At 36.5% G+C, this 21511-nt stretch overlaps 1 protein-coding gene across 3 annotated transcripts; it reads left to right on the top strand.

Moving 5' to 3' along the window:
* Positions 1-1935: 1935 nt before the first annotated feature.
* Positions 1936-20293, top strand: kansl1l (KAT8 regulatory NSL complex subunit 1-like). 3 transcript variants are annotated; one of them, XM_079881226.1, is made up of 16 exons: positions 1936-2135; positions 2402-3427; positions 6504-6645; positions 7496-7669; positions 8563-8687; positions 9852-10053; positions 11695-11824; positions 12508-12645; positions 15060-15206; positions 15282-15409; positions 15555-15676; positions 16849-16909; positions 17006-17112; positions 17226-17358; positions 17434-17519; positions 19754-20293. In XM_079881226.1, exons 2-15 carry the CDS (start codon positions 2475-2477, stop codon positions 17515-17517), a joined length of 2646 nt encoding a protein of 881 aa, XP_079737352.1. In that variant the 5' UTR covers positions 1936-2135; positions 2402-2474; the 3' UTR covers positions 17518-17519; positions 19754-20293. The 3 variants fall into 3 exon arrangements, with proteins under 3 accessions (XP_079737352.1, XP_079737350.1, XP_079737351.1); XM_079881224.1 differs by having other exon boundaries at positions 1954-2135; positions 17434-17495; XM_079881225.1 differs by lacking the exon at positions 17434-17519 and having other exon boundaries at positions 1954-2135.
* Positions 20294-21511: the final 1218 nt, after the last annotated feature.

The following is a 21511-nucleotide window of genomic DNA, read 5'->3' as shown; positions in this document are numbered from 1 at the left end:
TTTCTTCAAAGAAAGGACCAAATCCACTGCTTATGACTGGGGTCATTAGAATGCAATCCTATCTTAACATTTGTAATCCTTTTTTTTCTCTCTCTGACATTGTTTGTCCAGTTCCATGGCCATATTTTTTTTCAGAAACTGCTACAGTATACTCTTTGCAATAAAGACTGGATTGTTCCTGCCCAGCGGCCTTTTTTGATATGGATGACGCACATTAGACTCTTTGTGTAGGCTACTTGTTTTTCGACAGACTCTTATTTCCATTTGAATCCATGTTATCTGGAAGTTGAGGTTTCTGCAATGAACTGAATTCAACCAGCATTTATCTGAACATTACCAGCAAAACAACAGTAGGATACTGCATTTTAGTCACAGGCTTTTGGTTCAGGTGTTGCTTTGTCTTAGCAATATGCTGGCATCAAGCAGTGCAGCTGTTGTCTACTTGCAACTGGCAAAAAACTATAAACCCTGAAATTTCCTCTTTCTTAATCAGTCAGTTTAGGTTATGTCACATCTGGCAGCAGATACATTTATTGGCAGTTTAATGGGGAAGCAATGTTGGGACAGCTCCCCCCCCCCCCCCCCCCCAAAAAAAAAAAAAATCTAAAAATGCTCTGAAATGTGGATGGATAAAATACAATAATTGTCAATGATATATGAATATGTTTTGCTGAATGGTTGATTTGAATGGAACATTTTACCCTGAAATGAAATTATGTTGACATTTGTAAACCTCAAACTCACATTTCCCTCCTTTTCCCTCCCTCTCACTTTCCCTGTATTTCAATGGGGTTCAGTGATTTTTGCAAATCTTATAACACCAGTTTCTCCCCTTTGACGTGTACGTGTTGCAAGAGTGCATCATGTTTCCTTTCTTTCTGATTATTCAGAAATATACTATACATAGGCCTACTCTACATAGTGCAAATGTACAGTAGAAATTCAGAAATTGCTTGATGGTATGTTGTATTCAGGGATACATATAGGCTATTCATGCTTTGTTTGCTAATACTTCATCAGATATTTGCATGCTCTCAGTTTTTCTTTAGCCTAATGTTGTCTTTCTAACATTTTACATTATATAAAAAAAAATGCAAAGGGCTTTTATACTTAGAAGTGCAATTATATGGAAACTAGACAAGAGTAAAAAAGATCCATAAATAAACACATATTTTGTCTTTTTATTTTGATTGCCTGAGTAGGCCTAAATGTTATTATGAGAGAAAAACTTTTTTTTTTTCTTCTAATCTTAAGTTAATGTTCCAGGTGTTATGTGACGTGGCACGCCATATAAATATACATGATAATATTATTCTACACATGATGATGAGGTATTATTGTTGACGTGCACTTTTTGTTTCAACTCCAAATCCAAATAGTATAGTAGTCCCACCTGGTGGACTGAATGCACATTACAACCAAATTATGTTCAGAGTAGTGTTTCACTGTGCTTCAAGCCTGTACACGCACTTAGGGAGAAGTAAGCAAAACAAACCTTGAGAGCAGCTCTCAGGAAAACCCTCCTTCCTTATCCAGCTTGAAAGAGAAAATGTTTGGGATCCGTTTTTGGGATCTATTTTCTTCAGAAATCACAGGAATCATCTGAATATGTCACGTAATATGTATGGATATTTTCTAACCCGACAGTTCAAAATTTTGCCACAAATATGCCAAATAACTCATGGCATGTTTGGTCTGCTTGATGCTTTCATTGACTGTAGCCTAGTCACACAAGGATTCTAGTAATCAAAAACAAACGAAGATAACGCTCATTGCGAAATTTAGGTTAACTAGATTAAAAGAAAACTAAAGATGACATACATAATTTGCTTCCAATAAAAGTAATACAACACTGTAGCTAAATAAATAAACACTCTCTCACTCACTCACTCACGCACACTCACTCACTCACTCACTCTCTCTCTCTCTCTCTCTCTCTCTCTCTCTCTCTGTCCTCCGGTGGCGGCTGTTCAGCGGTGTGAAGGAACATCGGACGGATCGGTCGATTTCTGCTAATAAAACTGACAAATCAGTATTTTATATCACTTGCTGGACTGTATTTATGATTCATTCATGGATGATAACATATTTCTGGTCTTTCCGAGTTTTGTTTTTGAAATGAGAAGCTGTTAAAGGTGAGATGACGTTATTTTTCCATCTTGCCGTTATTTTCATAATATTACGCTTATCGCGTGAGCGGAAAAATAATCTAAGTTGTAATCTATAGCGCTACGTTTACGAATATTTGTTCGCTTGTTTTTCTGCTATAGTTAGACAGATCATTTTAAATTACGATGGTTACTGATAAAGTTAAAGGACATCACAAACATTCACTTTCACACAGTCATATCGCTTGTACAGTAACTTTATCTGTTATAATAATCTGTGTCTCTTTTGGCAGATCTGTACGATCAGTTTCAGATGATGTTATAAGACCTGAATTTGAGGATATCCATCAGGACTGGGGTAATGGAATGACTCATCCAAACATACGATCAAAATCTATTAAATCCATTTTAACTTCTTTGAGTGGAAAAATGGACTACAGTGGTGTTGCACTTGGTGTGGATGTGGAGAATAGTTTTGGACAGAAGATTTGGCAGAACCTCCCTTCAATGGTCCATCTGGACCTCCTGTCCTCTAAAGGTTCTCCTCAGCTCCCGCAGATGCTCCTGTCGCCTATGTTTAAGGATTCACATCCCAAAGCCTTTCTGCTGTCAAGCCCAGAGCCACTATTCACCCTCCTCTCTTTGAACAGAAACTCGCCGACGCCGGGTTCTACAGCAGGTGCTCCACAAATGTGTTTCATGCCTGTTCTTGAAGACAATGGACAAGACGTGGTAGAGCCCAGTCACAACCCCAGCCCTCTGCGACATGGTTGCTCTACAAGAGACTGTCAAGTGGACACCAAATCACTTTCCTCAGAGCAAGTACCACATTGCTTCAATGCTTCAAATCAGACATGGGTTGACAGTGTGGAGGAAATGGAGGAAGGATTGACGATTCAGTCATTGTGGCATCTTTCCCAGCATGTTTCATTGGCGAATCGAGCTGGACGTTTACAACAGAGGGTGTTGGCGATGCTTGGCGAACATGCCTCTAGACACTATAGTCACCAACTGGAGGGTTTGAAGAGCAAACTTCTTGAAACACGTTGTTCCCCGAAGTCCCCCATGACGTCAGAGCATCTGTTTGAGACTTTTAATGCTATAGAGATGCAGGAGGAATATCACGCTCTTGGAAGAAACCTTCAGTACCCTCAAGCACACGGGCAACCTCTGAAATCCAGAGATGTGCAGAGTTTAGTACACAGTGGCCATGCTGTTCTGCACAGGGTGATGGAGTCTCTTGACTCAGATGCCACAGTGAGCAGCTCAGATGAAGAGTGGGAACATGAAGACACCAGAGCTACCTCAGTGGATCCACAGTGAGTATGATGTGATGTTGAATGGTCCTCTTAATGAAGGTTGACCTTGAAATCAAGTTGAGTTCTGACTCATGGAAAGAGATGGTCTTAATTGGAATACATTAAAGGGTTTTTTTCACCCAAAAATGAAAATTCTGTCAGTAATTACTCACCCTCATGTTGTTCCAACCCCGTTTCTTTCATCTTCGGAACACAAATTAAGATATTTTTGATGAAATCTGAGAGCTGGCCCACTCCTCCATAGGCTTCTATGGGATCGAAAATTGCCGGCCCAGAAAAGTTAGTAAAGACATCGTTAAAAACTCAACCATAAATTTATCAAGTGACGAGAATACTTTTTGTGCGCAAAAACAATAACGACTTTATTCAACTATTCATTTTCTTGCGTTCTGACGTACAACCCAGAAGCGCTGCGCTGTTAAACTACGTGAATTCACTCAGACCCACACAGAAGAAAATGAATAGTTGAATAAAGTTGTTATTTTTGTGGAAACACTGATACATTTTTTCTGGAGTCTTTGATCAATAGAAAGTTCAAAAGAGCAGCATTTATTTGAAAAAGAAATATTCGTAACATAAATGTCTTTACTGTCACTTTTGATTTGTCAATTTAATGCATCCTTGCTGAATAGAAGTAAAAAAAAAACCTTACTTTTGAACACATATAATTGACACTATTACTATGTAAGTCAAAAAGCTTAATAAACAAAAAATATAAGAATCAGTTTCTAGCTTAAAAATAACAAAAAATAACCTTGGGTGAGATCTTGCAGTAGGTGAATTGAAGGGTAGAATTAATCTCTACGTTGTAGTTGCCAGGCAGTAAAAGAGAACTTTTAATGACAGGCCAGGCGTGAGTCTTTGGCAAGCAGCGAGGGAGCGTAACGACAGGTTTGGGAAAACAAGCAGCACCATAGAAGATGGAAAGAGGAAGCATTTGGCTCTGGCAGGGCTATATGTTTCGTTAGCAGCTTTGCTCACAGACACAGAAGAACTCTGTTCTGTACACAGCTGTTGAGAAATTGTCACCATATTTCTCCCTCATGGTAAAGATTTTTATCTAGTGTGTTCATGTGCAGCTGGCTCTTCCTCTGATCCTGTTTCTGTACAGCCTCAGTGAAACAGACAGCTGCTCTCTCCTTTCCCTGGGATGAGTAAATAAATAGAAATCAGGCTGCCCTTCGCCAGCCTGTACATCAGAGCTTTCATGTCCCTCTTTGTTATTTGCTCGCCCACTCTGCACTTACACTGTAAGGTCCCTCCCAGCATAAGCTTGGATGGGAGAACATCATCTTTGAAGAGAATGTATCTTTCAGGAAACTCCTAGAAAATGGGAATGATTTATTGGAGTACATTTTTCTAGTTGCATCACTTCTAATCCCTCATTCAGCATCAGTATTAGAGACTTATCAAGCAGGAAGGGACAAGGAGCCAGAATTTGCTTGGATGTCTGTAAAATTGTGCATAAAGCTAAGAGCTACAATGGCTTTATTGGACACGAGGAGCAACTTTAGGGTTGTATTGGATTATTTTGCCCATTGCACACGCTATTTTTTTTGTCCTATCTATCAAAACTATTCAGAATACATTCAAAATGCCACACATACAATGACTTGAGTACTTGGAAATTCTGGCAAAATGAGTAGTAATGTGACAAAGTTAAGGAGAGTTCAACTTGCACAGGAGCAATGTAATGTGGTGACTACCAACTCATTATCAGTATCATTGATTTTTACATTTGACATTTTTATTTTTAGTTGTGTGTGTTTTTCATTTTTATTTCAGTTTTAGATATTTTAGTACATCAAGTTTAATGTTTCATTGGCAAGCTGAAATAAAATATATATATATGTGTGTATATATGTTACATATATTTTATATAATAAATAAATAAATAAATACATATGAATATATTTAAAATATAAATATAGGTTTATTTTATTTCAAGAAACAAAAAGTCTTTTATGGTTTTAATTTTAGTTAACTATAATATCCCTGATTTGCACAAATTTGTCAACTTTGTCCCATTGCACTCATGTTGCAGTTCTGATTGCTTTTTTGCTAGAAATTGCTGTAAGAGTGAACACCCCTTAGTCTTGCTAGCAGCTGTCTGTGGTTGTTGGGTCTGCTTCCCCTCAGACCATGACAAAATAGTTTGAGTGACTTTTCCATATGTCCCGACAATCTCAATTACCATCTACCATCATACAGTCTATGATTTTCTGAAGAAGCTGGATATGAGAACACCAGCTAGAAGGTTTTAAATGAGTAATCTGGCTTTAGTAACAGAATTGCTTAAGGGCACTTTTTGTGGATTGAGATTCGGCTCTCAGCCAGTGGAATGCACACCTTTGACGTCAGTACTCTCTTTCCTTTCACAGATGTTCGCATTTTAAAGTGGTTAAGTTGTGGTTACTTAATTCTGAAAAAAAAATCAAAGGACCCAAAGTTTTACTGGAGCTTCAGTGTCTGCTTAGTTGGCTTTGGAGCATATGCAGTGCAATAAAGAGTGTATGTAGTGATATTATTTGGTTTGAACTCCCTTGAGGAACAAAGGAAGCAACAAAGCCATCTATGGTCTCATATTTTCAATTCTGGAATGCTAGATTTGGTTGCTCACTTGTTCTATTACTGCCATTTTGTTTTGTTGAAGCAGGGATGTGCCCTGTAAATGTGTGTGTCGACTCTGAGAGAGAAAGTAGGCTGGTTAGAGAGGTGAAGAGTTTGTTTATACAGTGAGCAGGAAGACTGTTGACCCAGCAGGAGATCTCATTCTTCCCAATGTATTTGTTTGAGTTCACTGCTGCTCCACTGCGCTGTAGATATTCCTGGAATTTGCCAATTTGGGGTGAGAGTCTGCGCTAATGTATGTATCTGCAGAGAGGAAGACAGACAGATAGGCCTATCATTCAGATCCTCTCCTGTTGCCTCTGTGATTGTTAAGTTTTGGGTCAGTTCCATGAACACGTTTCCTAAACACTCTGCCAAGGTTGCTCCTGGAGGACTGTCTTTGTGTGAAGTCACTTTCGATAAAATCTCAGCTCTAAATGACCTTTTCTGTCTTTGTGGGGGGCAGTTGTCGTGTCTGTGAGTGGAGATGGCTGAAGGACAGAGCTGAACTCTGCAGTCGCTGGACGTGGCTTCAGATGAGGCTGTCTGAGCTGGACTCTCAGATTCAGTGGCTTGGAAAACTCCAACAGCAGATCCTCTCTAATAAGGTGAAGAACTAACACAGCATCTGCTAGATCAGGAAGGAAATAGGCTGTGCAGTTAGAATTAAAAAAATGAAGAATGCTCTCCCTGTGAATTTGATTTGAAATGGCCATGTCTAACAGGATAGTGAATTGGAATGACTAAAAAAGAATTTAGTCAGTAGATATTCAATAGTCTTATAACAGATGAATTAGTCCAAACAGTCAAAATATAAATGCTGTAACAATGGCATCATTAATTTTGACTTACTATGTATATTCTTCCATAATATGTGGAAGACTTTGAAAAAAGTGAAATAGTCAAAACACAGACATCAATATTTTAATTTTTGCATTCAACACATTACACTTTGTAGATAGTTTTACAAAAAATACATATTGTCATTTTAATCTATTGATTATAAAATATACTGAGTAAATTAGAGAATTCTGGGAAAGTGAAGTGCACTTCCACCACAGTTTTTAAAATGAAAATGAATTGATTAAATATAACGCACATTATAAAATATAGCACACCTAATTTTCCAGAATACTTGAATTTACAAATTAAACACTGATTATTAAACATTTTGAAGTGTAATTCATAATTGTATTTTTATTATTATTAATAATAAAAACATGCATTTGGATAAAATACATTCACACCAGTTATAGAATTTCTTTTAATTTCATTACATTTTAATTCTACTTCTTTAAATTCAAGTTTGAATGGCAAGACTACTGTTATTTAATACTTCAATACAGATTAATTTCAAGTAGTTGAATTGAACTTGAATTTTTTTTTAATAATTCACAGTTCACTTCTGATTGGCGCATTGAGTATTTCTGATGCATGTTTCTTTAATATGTCTTCCAGGGTCATGTGGTTTTAGCAGAGTCTCAGCCCCTGACGGACAGGCAGATCCAACACACCTTGTGGACAGAGACTATGGATCTATCGTTCACAGCTGGGAACATGCAAGATTTGCACTCTGATCCAGAGATGGAACCCAGCAGCCCCACACGCCTTCTGAGGAACATTGAGAGACAGGTACTTAAAGGAGTATGAAAATGAAAATTACCCCATGATTTACTCACCCTCAAGCCATCCTAGGTGTATATGACTTTCTTCTTTCAGACTAATACAATCAGAGTTATATTAATAAACACCCTAACGCTTTCGAGCTTGATAATGGCTGTGGATTGCAACCATCAGTTTGAAGCTCATAAAAGTGCATCAATTCATCCATCACAAAAGTGCTCCACACTGCTCTGGTGGGTTAACTCATCGCTTTGCTTCAGAAGGCCTTTCACAAGTTCCTTTGCCCATATAATCTTTAAGCTAATAAGGTTAAGAGTATTTGGCTTGCTGTCCGCAATGGAGGGGCTCAAGGAAGCAGCTTCAAGTCGAGCTTAGATATACTCCCCAGTGGGACTACTAATGCTTGGATGATGAGTATGGTAGCAAGATGCCTAAATTATGTTGGTGGAGTTGGGAAGGTGGAGGGATGCCAAAACAGCTGATGCCAGAGCAAGGTGAGCGGCTGCTTATATCCTACGGCAGTTAATTGAAAGATTAGATGGGTTCACTCCTCCCGAAATTACGTTGTGAACTTCACTTATTAACCCCCCGGAGCTGTGTGGAGCACTTTTGTGATGGATGAATGGATGCACTTTTTTGAGCTTCAAACTGATGGTTGGACTTCACTGCCATTATAAAGCTCGGAAGCGTCAGGGTGTTTATTAATATAACTCCGATTGTATTCGTCTGAAAGAAGAAAGTCATATACACCTAGAATGGCTTGAGGGTGAGTAAATCATGGGGTAATTTTCATTTTAAAGTGAACTACTCTTTTAAGAAAAGCACAGGTATTTAGACAAGAACATAAACACTGATTAAATCAACCCCACAAAATTCATGGCTGTGTCTGTGTGTGTGTTCAGAGTGCGCAGCTGACTCAGATTGTGAACAGCCTAATGCCATCTTTTTGTGCCTCACCTTCTTCATCACCTACGTCTAAAGGACCCTGCAATCGCTGGAGAGGCCAACAGAAAACAACTTACAGCAGGTGAGGAGCTAACCTGCACCTACAAGCTCATCAACAGGCTAAAATTAACCTCAGATGTCACAGGTCATTTATTTCAAGTGCCCCTATTTTGCTTGCTTGGATCTTACCTTTCATGTAGTGTGTCATATAGCTGTTTGAATGTAAATGGTCTGCAAAGCTTAGAAAATTCCAGTCTTCCTGTATGAAGCTACGTAGGTTTGTAACAAATTTGCATAATGCCAGCCTTTGGTCGTCATTGGCTTTCTGCGAACAACGTCTACTTTGACCCACCCTCAAACACTGTAGCTGTAGCTGAGGCCTGGAAGAGTTTGTTTAGTGTTGTCGACATTTCGAGAAGACGCTGTTTTCTGAGCTGCGAAAGCAAATCCACTTTGCATGCATTTCAAAAGGATGAGGACTCGGGCTCGAATTGACAGGGTAAAACCAACGCCGTTGTTACTGTTCATTTCAATGTGTATACAAGTGCCAAGGAAGCTTCCAGAGCTGAAATTCAGATATGGTATTGACCTTTTAGTTTCTGACACGCACTGTAAGCGGCAAACCAATCAAAACAGACTAGGCCATCTGACCAATCAGAGCAGAGTAGGCTCTCGAAAAGAAGGGGTTTAGAGAGACTGAATCCTTTATCGAACCGTTTCAGACACTGAGAGAAATGATGCTGCAATGTATTTTGTGGAAATAAAGAAACTTTAAAATCAAAAATGGAATTGTGATTAATTGTCCTAAATGTAATTGAAGCATTGGTTGGTAGATGTTTATTGTTCAAGAAACTAGACTGATATAAGAATATTCACACCTGAGAAAAACAGTTTTCTGTCATTGTTGACACAGTACATATAATTTTATTTAGTCATACATCAGCTCCAGAACCACCTGCAGGAAAGCTGTTTGTCTTGATTTCATTCATGAATTTTGTATTTATTGCAGCACTGTAGAAGCTCCCTCATTCTGATATATATTTATGTATACATTTATGTATCTCGGGTGAATGTCAGGATGAATCATTTGGCCCAGTGGAAAACTGAATAAGCGAACAAGACATTGAGAAGAATTAGAAAGGATGAGAGAATATGAGTGGAGAAGAGAATCAATGAATCTCTCCCTCTTTATTTATTGTATGATCAAATTTCTGAAGATTTTATCCCTCCTTTTGTATTTATTTAGCCGAGTGACACACACGGGTGCCTTTGTTCCCAGCGGGCCACAGTGTTTACACAAAGTCAAGCACAAGAGGAAGCGAACATGCCACAGACGACAGTATCTCCCTCAGGTGGATGTCACCTGTATGTCAGCTCGGACTCGACCCCTTCTGACCTACCACAAGCCTAGGCTTTTCGTCATGGACCCGTTGTCTCACAGAGAACAGGTTGGCATTTTTAAGCAAAATTTATGTAAAACTATCTGAACTTTTGGGAGTCTAATCGAATAATGAGTCGGCACGTATTTTTGTGAGTGAATGCAGCAATCGCGAACATAAATGGACAACTTTAAAGGCGATTTTCTCAGTGTTAAGATTTTTTTGCACCCTCAGATTCCAGATTTTCAAATAGTTGTATGTCGGCCAAATATTGTCGTATTCTAACAAACATACATAAATGGAAAGCTTGTTTATTCAGCTTTCAGATGGTGTATAAATCTCAGTTTAAAAAGTTTTACCCATATATGACTGGTTTTGTGGCCCAGGGTCACAAATACTGATTTGATGCTCAAGAAACATTTCTTATTATTATCATTGTTAAAAACAGTTGTGTTGCTTAATATTTTTGTGGAAACCATAATATTTCTTTTAGGATTCTTTTATGACCTGAAAATTTAAAAGAACAGCATTTATTTGAAATAGAAACCTTTTATAGTTTTATACATGTCTTTACTGTGACTTTTGATCCATTTAAGTCAAGCCAGCTTTATTTATATAGCGCATACAGATTTGTTTCAATGCAGATTTACAGTGATTACAGGAAATGAATGCAACAAAGATTGTTTTGTCTGTACAGCAAATCTAGAAAAAAGTAATTGTCCAGTTTAAGTTCAGCATTTATACAGTTTGTACAGTATAAAAATCAAAATCATTGTGTCTATGGAATGAAACATGAAAACCCAAGGTATGTGTGTGTGTGTCTATGTGTATGTGTGTTTTCCCAACAGCCCCCAGGGGAGCTCAGAAAGAATAGCCTAGCTTTTTTCTATCCTTTCTCTTGAAAACTGCTAACACGCTGTGCTCAGGCCAGCTGCACTTTCATAAATGATGATAATCTTGTAATTACTGCTGGCTGATTTGAGGTCTACCCTGCTGTCCTTCAGTGTCCTCTATGAGCAGCCGGAACTGTAAACCAGACATACTTCATTTTAAGGCCAGAACCTGGAAGCAGCAGGATGATGATGTATTTACCAAAATGAAATAGAAATAGTAATATAAAAAAATAGAGAAACAACATTAAATATTTTATAGGAATAGTTCAGCCAAAAATGAAAATCCGGTCAAATTCTGCCTATACTTTATTCCAATTTTGTATTACTTTATTTTGTGGAACACAAAATAAGGAAATCAGTAAAAGCATATTGTGATTATGGGACTTTATTAAGCTTCAAAAATGACGAAGGCATGCGAGCCCTCTTCACATTGCTCCATGACTCACACCATGTTTTGAGTCTATTTTCCAGCTGGCCTGGTGCACTTCCTTTAACCTTGTTTATGAATCTCATTTTATAGCCGTCTGATTTTGGCTGCCATGATTTTCCTTTTCATGCATTGCTTATGTCATAATTGGTTCCCCAGAGCAATGTGTGTCATGGATTTGGCCCTGTTAACTTAGCTGTGTACTTCCAACAATTTTTATTTGTTTTAATGCTCAGTAGGACAAATCAGGATTGGATCGTTTAGCTGTAAATTAAGCCTTCAGCAACACGATGAGACATTTAATTAGTAATTTGTATTCTCCCATCTGCTCATAACTTCTCATAACCTCCCTGTTTTGGTTACATCTGCTTTCTGTCTCTCTCTTCACAGGTCCTGAAGTCTTCTCCCTCTCTTTTTCCCAATTGTGCCTCCTGTGATCCTGCCTCTGTGTGCGCAAACCCCGCATGCAGAAAAGAGAGAACAGGCGGCAAAGTGCATTGTGTTCTATCAGTGTCCTCAGGTAGAGAGATGAATGGTTAAAACTGACATTTACTACTCCATCCACCATCTTGCAAGGATTTTTTTTCCATGGAGTCTGTCGCAATGCAATTGTAAACTGTCTTCTCCACAATTGATACATTTGATGCTGTTTTAGATGCCTTATAATGCTGTTCACATTTTTGCTGTTGTAATTGGATGTTATGATATTAATGGTTTCATTAAGGTTAAAGGTTAATACTACAGCAATCCATTAGTCACTCCTCCATCTCAAAGCATTAGGCTGTCACTTCAATTCTCTCAGAATAAATTGTCTCATATCAGACTGTTACTCCATCAGCATGTCAAAATTGTGCCGTTCCTGCTGTTTTGCTGATTGCGTGTAGCAGCAGGAATGTGGAGTAGGTAGATCAAATTAGCCTTGGTTGTCATGAGAATAAAACCTCTGCATTCAGCTCATACTGTAATATGGCTCAAATGCAACATCCAGTCAAGTCCGACATTTTTCGCATTTGACAATGTTTTGACATTTTGACAAGATGTTTTAATGTTTTCTTTATGTACAGCTGTTTCCATACTAACTAACCACAGCCTCTTGTCTACTGCATCACCACTATATTTAAGTGCAGTGCAGCTATTACGTTTTCCTGTTGTGTGTGTTATATAAATGAGGTTTAACTGTGTCCTGTCTGCTCTTTCCGTCAGAAACTCCAGCAGCCTTCCATCTGCAAAATGCTCTGTTTAAAGAAAATGTGCTTGAGCGATCTCTCCTCCTGAATACTGAGCGTTCCAGTCCCCATCACTGTCTCGGCTCCAGAGCCAGAGTCTCCCGATCGTTATTCCGTAAGAATCATCTCATGGCATTTGTGTGGATGCATTTAAGTACACGTATTTAAAAATGTGTTTGCTTTTCCCTATGTTTCTTTTTTGTCTACTTTAACAACAACACCATGTGTCAAACAAAGAGACTGAAATTAAGTTCAGTAGTTGGCCATTAGCAATTTGATAAGCTAAAAAAGAGACACTTTAATATAAATACACAGCACACGTAATTATTAGGTAGAATAATGAAAGGATCATGTGACACTAAAGACTGGAGTAATGGCTGCTGAAAATTCAACTTGATGCACTGTACACACCTACACACACTTAAGCACACACACCAATTATCTTTCATTGTGGTCAAATAAATTATAGCCGAAATATATTGTAGTCTTGTAGCCCGCTTAGTATTTCCATGATCTCCTTGATATTCTTTTCTTATTTACATTATCAAAACAATCTCAAACAACCCTTGATACATGTAGTAGATATAAGTTTTTATTCATGACCTATTTCCTTATCATTTAAAGAGTAATTTAATCATAATTTATATTTTTATACACTACCGTTTGAAAGTTTGGAGTAAGATTTTTTTTTAAATAAATTTTAGAAACTAAAGATAGTAAAGACGTATACATTGTTTTTACATTGTTTCATGGTTTCCAAAAAAATATTAAGCAGCACAACTGTTTTCAGCAGCCATAATAAGATTGTTATTAGTTGAGCATATCAAATCAGCATATTAGTATGATTTTTGAAGGATCATGTGACACTGAAGAGTGAAGACTGAAGTAATGGCTTCTGAAGATTCAGTTTTGCCATCAAAGGAATAAATTATATTTTAAAATATATTCAAATAGAAAACAGTTCATTTAAACTGTAATAATATTTCATAATATTACAGGTTTAACTGTATTTTTGATCAAATAAATGCATCCTTTCAAAAACAAAAAAATCTTACCAACCTCGAACTTTCGAACTATTTTTTATTTTATTTGTATGTACCATTTATTTATTAAAACATAAAATACTATATTAAACCTAACCTAATTGATTTCCATGTTTTGACATCACAATCTGCATGTTTGCCTAAATATGTTCTGGCACCTCTGTCCTCAATACTTTTTAATACACAGTGACGCCCATTCCCAGTGCAGATCTGGAGGTCATGCTGAAGTCGATATCTGCTTCACAGTCTTAATGCAGTGCTGGGGTTGAAGTGAGCCGACCTGGCACTGGACTCTGACTCACACACTCTAATCATTAATGCTCTGCCACTCTTCTCTGCTCTGCTGGTTATTGTCTTACTAGGGGGCCTAATGATCCTGAAACAGCAATGCTATTCTTAATGGAGAGATATTGTCAGTTAGTGAGTGATTGCACTGGAATGGACGTATGGTACGGGTTTCTAAAATAAAAACACACCTCATGCTGTTTAGTTGATTTTCTGTCAGTGCTTTGCAGCACCCCTGTAGTCAGCACCCCTGTAGTCACTGCAAAAAAATAACTACAAAAGCTAGGAATATTTCCTTAACAATCATCTCATGGTCCCTCCATTGCTCTTTTCATCACATGACCTGGATGCGTATGATCATTTAATGTCAGTTCTTCTGAGTTCTGAAGTCCGGTGTGTGGGATGATGTAAAGTGTGTGTAGGCTGCTTGGTGGGTTTAGTCATAATGTTGTGGTGTATTGTCTATGTTTATCTCTGTGGCTCAGGCGGTCTATCTGCAATCCTGTAGCTTCCAGAACATGAGTGGAGATCTACACAGACTCACAAATCACAGTAACTCACAAGGCACTGTGGACAGTACACACACACACACACCAGTGATATTTCATCAGGGTCAAATTATTTATAGCCAAAATATATTTAATTAGTATTTCCATGATCTCGTTGATATTCTTTTATTTTATTTTTACACCCCCCCCCCCCCCCCCCCCAATAAACATTCAGAAACTATATTTTGCATTATATAAAGCCAATAAAATGAGAACCATAAAGATTATTTGCATCTATCTGTCTGTTTGTCTATCAGAGGTGATTCTAATTAGATTATTATTTATAATAAATACTTCTAATTAGAGTATTAAAATCAGCAAAATTAAAGCCAGTATAACAAATACTGCTATGACAATTTAAATAATATATCTTACATTATTTTGCATTACATTACGATAAAGAGAATATGGGGCGTAAATGCGATTCATTGTAATGGAAATTTAGTCACAATGTAAAAAATATTTATGGCCCAAAAATAGGCTTTATTTACTTTATACAAAATCCCTTATTTTGATTTTTTGGGAGAAATATGACCTGGATGTGATCTTGACGTTTTGTGAAGCTCACCCATGTATGCTATGAATATTCTTTGTTTTCTTATAAATATGCATGTTCTGAAAATGTCTTTATGTTCTATAATTAATGATTATAGATTGCAGTCACCGACCAAAAAATGCAAGGCATTTGAAGAGGCCCAGAAGGCAGAGCACTCCTATACGACGGGCATGTGCCCAAGAGCACCGCAGTCGAGCTTACAGGGAGGGCAAGAGGAGGAGGCGCTGCTCTGACAGGCCAATGGGTACATGTGTTTCATTTCACTCAAATACAACAAAGACTCTGAGATGTTTAAGGTAGTAATACTGCTTTGTTCTAGACTTGCAGATCTCCAGTATTACCCCCAAGTCTGATCTGGTCTCCCAGAGTGATGACAGTCATGTGGACGAATCTTTCGAGGATGTTCCCATCTCTTACTGTACGCCCAAACAACAGAGAAACTCACAGGTCTGCCCTTTGACCAAACCATGATAAATACTGTGCATCTCAGTTTGCTCTAATCCAAACAAAGATCAGCGTTTCTTTCCTTGAGGGGAATTCTAATCCAGTTAGTCTGAGGAAAATAATCATATACTGTCCTGTTTTGTTTTAGTTCCCATTGCGCAGAAGGAAATGTGAGAGTGTTTTCAGCATTGATGACATTGATATTCCCATGTCTCTGTTCAACTCAGTGAAAGTGGAAAGTCTTCAGTATAAGAACATTTTAACACCCAGGTATTGATTGTTTTCACATGACAACAATGACACCAGAGAGACATTAGGACATTTCTGCAGTTGAAATACACTTCCATTCAAAAGTTTGCGGTCAGAAAGATTAAAAAAAAAATGTTTTTGAAAGAAGTCTCTTTCAAATGGTCTCCAAGGCTGCATTTATTGGATCAAAAATGCAGTAAAAACTTATATTGTGAAATATTATTACAGTTTAAAATAGCAGTTTTCTATTTTCATATATTTTAAAATATAATTTTTAGGGCTGTCAAACGATTAATCGCGATTAATCGCATCCAAAATAAAAGTTTGTGTTTACATAATATATGTGTGTGTATGGAGTATAATTATTTTCTATATATAAATACACACACATGCATATATATTTAAGAAAAATGTGTTATTTATATATAAAATATTTATATATAATATAAATTATATATAATATAAATATATATACACAGTATATACATGCAAATATTTCTTTAATATATACATGCATGTGTGTGTATTTATATATAGAAAATAATTATACACCGTACACACACATATATTATGTAAAAACAAACTTTTATTTTGGATGCGATTAATCGCGATTAATCGTTTGAAAGCCCTAATAATTTTATTCCTGATTTATTATCAATGTTAAAAACGTTGGAAACTGTGATACATTTTTTTTCAGGATTTTTTGATAAATAAACAGTTTAAAAAAAACAGCATTTATTTGAAACAGAAATATTTTGTAATATTAAAAATCTCTTTAAAATCACCATTGATCCATTTAATTCATCTTTGCTGAATATATAAGTATTAATAAGTATTAATTTCTCAAAACAGAAAACTGTGCTGACCCCAAACTTTGGAACGATAGTGTATTTGAATGCTAAGGTGATGTTAGTTTTAATGTTTAAGAGTTTTTAAAATTCTTCATAAATTTGTTATGACTAATAATCTTTTGGTCATTTTAGGCATTTTTGCATGCTTATTTTTTTTGCATTACTTAGCGGTAATCTAATCAAACTATTTTTCTTCGAATTTCCAGAAAAAAATAACTATATATTGATATGTACCAATTGTGTGATGTAGGCTTCACTTTCAATAACTGTGCTGATGCATAAAGATGTGGATGAATTCTTGTTTTAATTTTGTGTATTCTGTATTCTGTTTACTCACTGCAGTTGGCGAAAAGTAGATATTTCTCCTTTACTGAAAATAGAGGAGGATGATCAGGAAGAAGGGGTAAGTTTTATAGTTATTAACTTACAGTAGGTCATAAAAATGTTGAATGTCATCAGTGGCAGTATGTTGTGGAGTGATGGGCTTTATCTCTCTCAGTTAGAAGAGATAGAAGATGAAGATTTCATTCAGAGACACCAGAGTTATGAGCGTAGAGAGAAACTCCGCTGGTCTTACTGGGATCAGGATGGAAGAAACAAGATCAGGTCTGTGTGTATTATGGCTATTGTAGATGTGCACTCCAGTACATATTTGCTGCTGCTGATTGAACTTTTCTTTGTTGTGTCTTTCCTTTTCTTTCCCTCTACGGGTCATCCAGGAGAAGCTGTTCTTCTGTACCTGTGAGAGACCACCTTGCTCACTGTCACCCATCTGTATATTCTCCTGTCCCCTCCACCTGGACCTTCAGTCCTCCTGAAACTCCGTCAGAAGCCAGTATGGAGGACAGAGAGGTACTTTTTTTTATTTTTTTTTATTCAATCTGCCTGGCTATCAAACTTGTATTAATTTTGTCCCCTCTTATGTAGCCATTGACACCATGGAAGAGGCGTATGTTCCCTCTGTCTGGCGAAGATGAGGAAACTTTTAGGTGTGATGAAGATAAGATTTAATGGTCAGGGTCCTTCTCTTTTCTTTGATTGTGCATTTTTGCGTCTTAGATCTTTCCTTTTAAAGGAGAACTCCGGTCAATTTTAACATTGAGCTCATTTTTTTGTCAATTTGGAGTGCTGTCAATACAGAGAACAACGACAAAAATCGGTGTTGCCTACACCGTGTTATCCTCTTTTTAAAATTTGCACCCTGTTGACTTCAATGGGGCAAGTTTTAAACCTGCTTTTAGCCTCTTAACATCCTTGATGTATCATTACAAGTGCACAGGTCATGTGAGTGATTCCTTCAGAGTGAATACGGGTGAATCTGACTGCAGTAGATGTGAAAGAAATGGATAAAAATGATGTTATTTAAGCCAGCGCAAATACCTGTATTTACATCCTGTTTTCAGTCGAAGTCCAAAGTAGTCGATTGTCGAGTTCCACGCATAGGTTTAGTTACCTATGATCACGCGCGTGAACTCGGCAATCGACTACTTTGGACTTCGACCGAAAACAGGATGTAAATACAGGTATTTGCGCTGGCTTAAATAACATCATTTTTATCCATTTCTTTCACATCTACTGCAGTCAGATTCACTCGTGTTCACTCTGAAGCAATCACTCACATGACCTGTGCACTTGTAATGACACATCAAGGATGTTAAGAGGCTAAAAGCAGGTTTAAATATTGCCCCATTGAAGTCAACAGGGTGCAAATGTTAAAAAGAGGATAACACGGTGTAGGCAACACCGATTTTTGTCGTTGTTCTCTGTATTGACAGCACTCCAAATGTACAAAAAAATGAGCTCAATGTTAAAATTGACCGGAGTTCTCCTTTAAGACATGAGGAAAGGATGTGAGACTGAGATGTGAGGATCAAAGTAAGATGTACAGTACAGGCCAAAAGTTTGGACACATTACTATTTTTAATGTTTTTGAAAGAAGTTTCTTCTGCTCATCAAGCCTGCATTTATTTGATCAAAAATACAGAAAAAAATGTAATATTGTGATATATTATTACAATTTAAAATAATTGGTTTTCAATTTATTATACTTTAAATTATCATTTATTTCGGTGATGCAAAGCTGAATTTTCAGGATCATTACTCCAGTCTATCAAATGATCCTTTAGAAATCATTCTAATATGATGATTCATTATCAAAGTTGGAAACAGTTCTGCTGCTTAATATTTTTTCATAACCTGTGATACTTTTTTAGGATACTTTGATGAATAAAAAAAAGAAAAAGAAAAAAGAAAAGAAAAAAAAAGAAGCAAATGTTTTCAAGATAGAAATCTTTTGTAACAACAATATACACTACTGGTCAGTAATTTGGGGTCAGTAATTTTTTTCTTTATTTTTTTAAAAATAAATCAATAATTTTATTCAGCAAGGGTGTGTTAAATTGATAAAAAGTGATAATAAAGAAGATTTATATAAAAAAAAAACATTTTTATTTTGAATAAATGCAGTTCTTTTTAACCTTTTATTAATCAAATATATTAGGCAGCAGAACTGTTTCCAACACTCATAATAAATAAGAACATTAGAATGATTTCTAAAGGATCATGTGATTGACTGGATGTCACATGTGACACTGAAGACTGGAGTAATTATGCTGAAAATTCAGCTTTGCATCACACAAATAAATGATAATTTAAAGTATAATAAATTGAAAACCAATTATTTTAAATTGTAATAATATATCACAATATTACATTTTTTTCTGTATTTTTGATCAAATAAATGCAGGCTTGATGAGCAGAAGAAACTTCTTTCAAAAACATTAAAAATAGTAATGTGTCCAAACTTTTGGCCTGTACTGTATATGTCAAATGGAATATCCTAATCAAGCCTTTCAAGGCAGCGTAATGTTGCTTCACTTTCCTTATGTTGTTGGAGCTTGATTCATTTGGACATTACTAATAAATCTCAGTAAAGCTGTTCAATGGACAGTATTTTCTGTGTGTCTCATTATAGTGCCATAACTCCCACTAATGGACACATTAGGAATAACATGCACACAATACAGTCACTACCCTGAGTGTGATATTTTTTGCTTTTGAAAGAAATTAATACTTTTATTCAGCAAGGATGCATTCAATTAAACTGAAGAATTATAAATTTGTACTAATTTCTATTTCAGATGAATGTTATACATTTTTTTTAACTTATAGACAGTTATTTAATTTAGAGAAATAAATGCTTTTCTTGTCATTCGTTTGACTGATTTTTTTTCTGTGCTATTTACAGACTTCCAGAGCACCAAAGCACAACATCTGATATGGACCAGGAAATGACATCATACTGAGGCACAATCTCAGCCATCATGGTTCCACTCTGTTACATAAATCACTCTTTCTGCTTTTAGGCAGTTATGACACAGTGTAGTAAACTGATGTTTTTCTTTAGTTTCTTTAGCCTCTAAAGTTGCTTTTCCTCAAATTATTTTTGTATAAATTATTTTTTAAAGATTTTTATCAGTTTGCATCCCACAGCCTTGTCCACAGTGTAATTTATTACATATCTTAACCCAGCCAATTAAAATGATAAACTGTAAGGAATTACATCATTAATTTATGTAACCTATCTTTGTGATATATTTATTTATATAAGTACAATGTATATTTTTGTGCTCACATTTTTGGAAGGATAGAACAAATCAGAAATTATTTTCTTTTAACTCTCAAAACTCATCTTTTTACCATAATATATCCAGTACTGTGGGAAAAGCACTGTGTCGGAAAGCAGTGTAAATTTACCTCATACAATAAAGTGATTTAGGCTGCCTCACTTTGAAGTTAACAGCCTTCCTTTATCACATTTTATGAACACAATGGAGACCTTGTTATTTGAGGAATATGTCAGGTTAAATAGAACTAAACATCAATTTGTGTTAGTCTTTGGAAAGAATAATGAATCATATTAAAACGCGTCTTCCAAAAGTACAACTTCAGGATTTATATTAATTGATATTGAACCCAGATTGTTATTTTAGCAGGCAGGCAGAGTGCATGGGTGTAATAATTATATCAACCACAGAGGGGCACTAATGTGCCGCATTTGCTCCTTAAAATTGAATTTGCTGGAAAACAGCCTGTTAGGGGCAAATGGGACAAAACAGTAACTTTTTAACAGATCACTGAAAACTAGTTGAAAACTTTGACAGCTCAAAATCCTATTGCATTGATCCTTGGTCTGTCTGTGTGTCCCTGCGCTTGTGTGTGTGTGTGTGTGTGTGTGTGTAGTCTTTGATCTCTTTGAGCAGTAAGCTGATTAGGCCATCTCACAAGCAGCCCACACACATCTACACACTCACTGGGGAAAGGCTAATTGGCTGTAAGTAGGGGTCAAGGTTACAGCCTTCATCTGAGCCTGTCTATGAGATATTATATCACTTGCTTTTCTTCTTAATGACGTTCACTTCTTAGAAGTCTGAACACAACATTAGCTAACTCAGTCACTTTTTAGACAGCATCCTAAAAAAAAAAAATTATTAGATTTTTTTAAGAATTTGAATTATTTTAGCAATCGTTCTTCAGTTTTTAATGAAATATTCTACATTTTTCTAGCCTCCTCCACCATCTTGGATTTATTTCATCACTATGCTTGGTGCAGAGCATTTTTAGGATTCTCTACTACACCACATTGGATACCAACGATACATTGATATTTTGGAAAAGCCTCTGGTGGCTTAACATGCTGGTAGACTGTTCACTAGGCTTTGGAACAGAGCATCAGAAATCTCCCTCTCCCTACTACTGTCAGAACACTGTTTTTTTTTTCTTCTGTTTTTCTCTTTTCTGCAGAATAGGTGAATATAGTCTATGTGACGCATAGCCACGGTATTGATCTGTGCTGTTCTGAAAGCTCGATAAGACTCTTTTGTTGTGAACTCTGAGAATGGAGATCATTATTTATAGCTCCAGTGAGAGAGGATCAGTGATTTACTTCTGCCAGCAGGGGGAGTTTTACAAGGACGTTGGTGCAGTCAGTGCGCTGATACACTCT

The sequence above is a fragment of the Squalius cephalus genome, assembly GCF_949319135.1.
Source record: "Squalius cephalus genome assembly, chromosome: 9".
Classification (NCBI taxonomy): Eukaryota; Metazoa; Chordata; class Actinopteri; order Cypriniformes; family Leuciscidae; genus Squalius; species Squalius cephalus.
The sequence above is the reverse complement of the archived record's forward strand: the minus strand, read 5'-3'. Positions and strand labels throughout refer to the sequence as shown.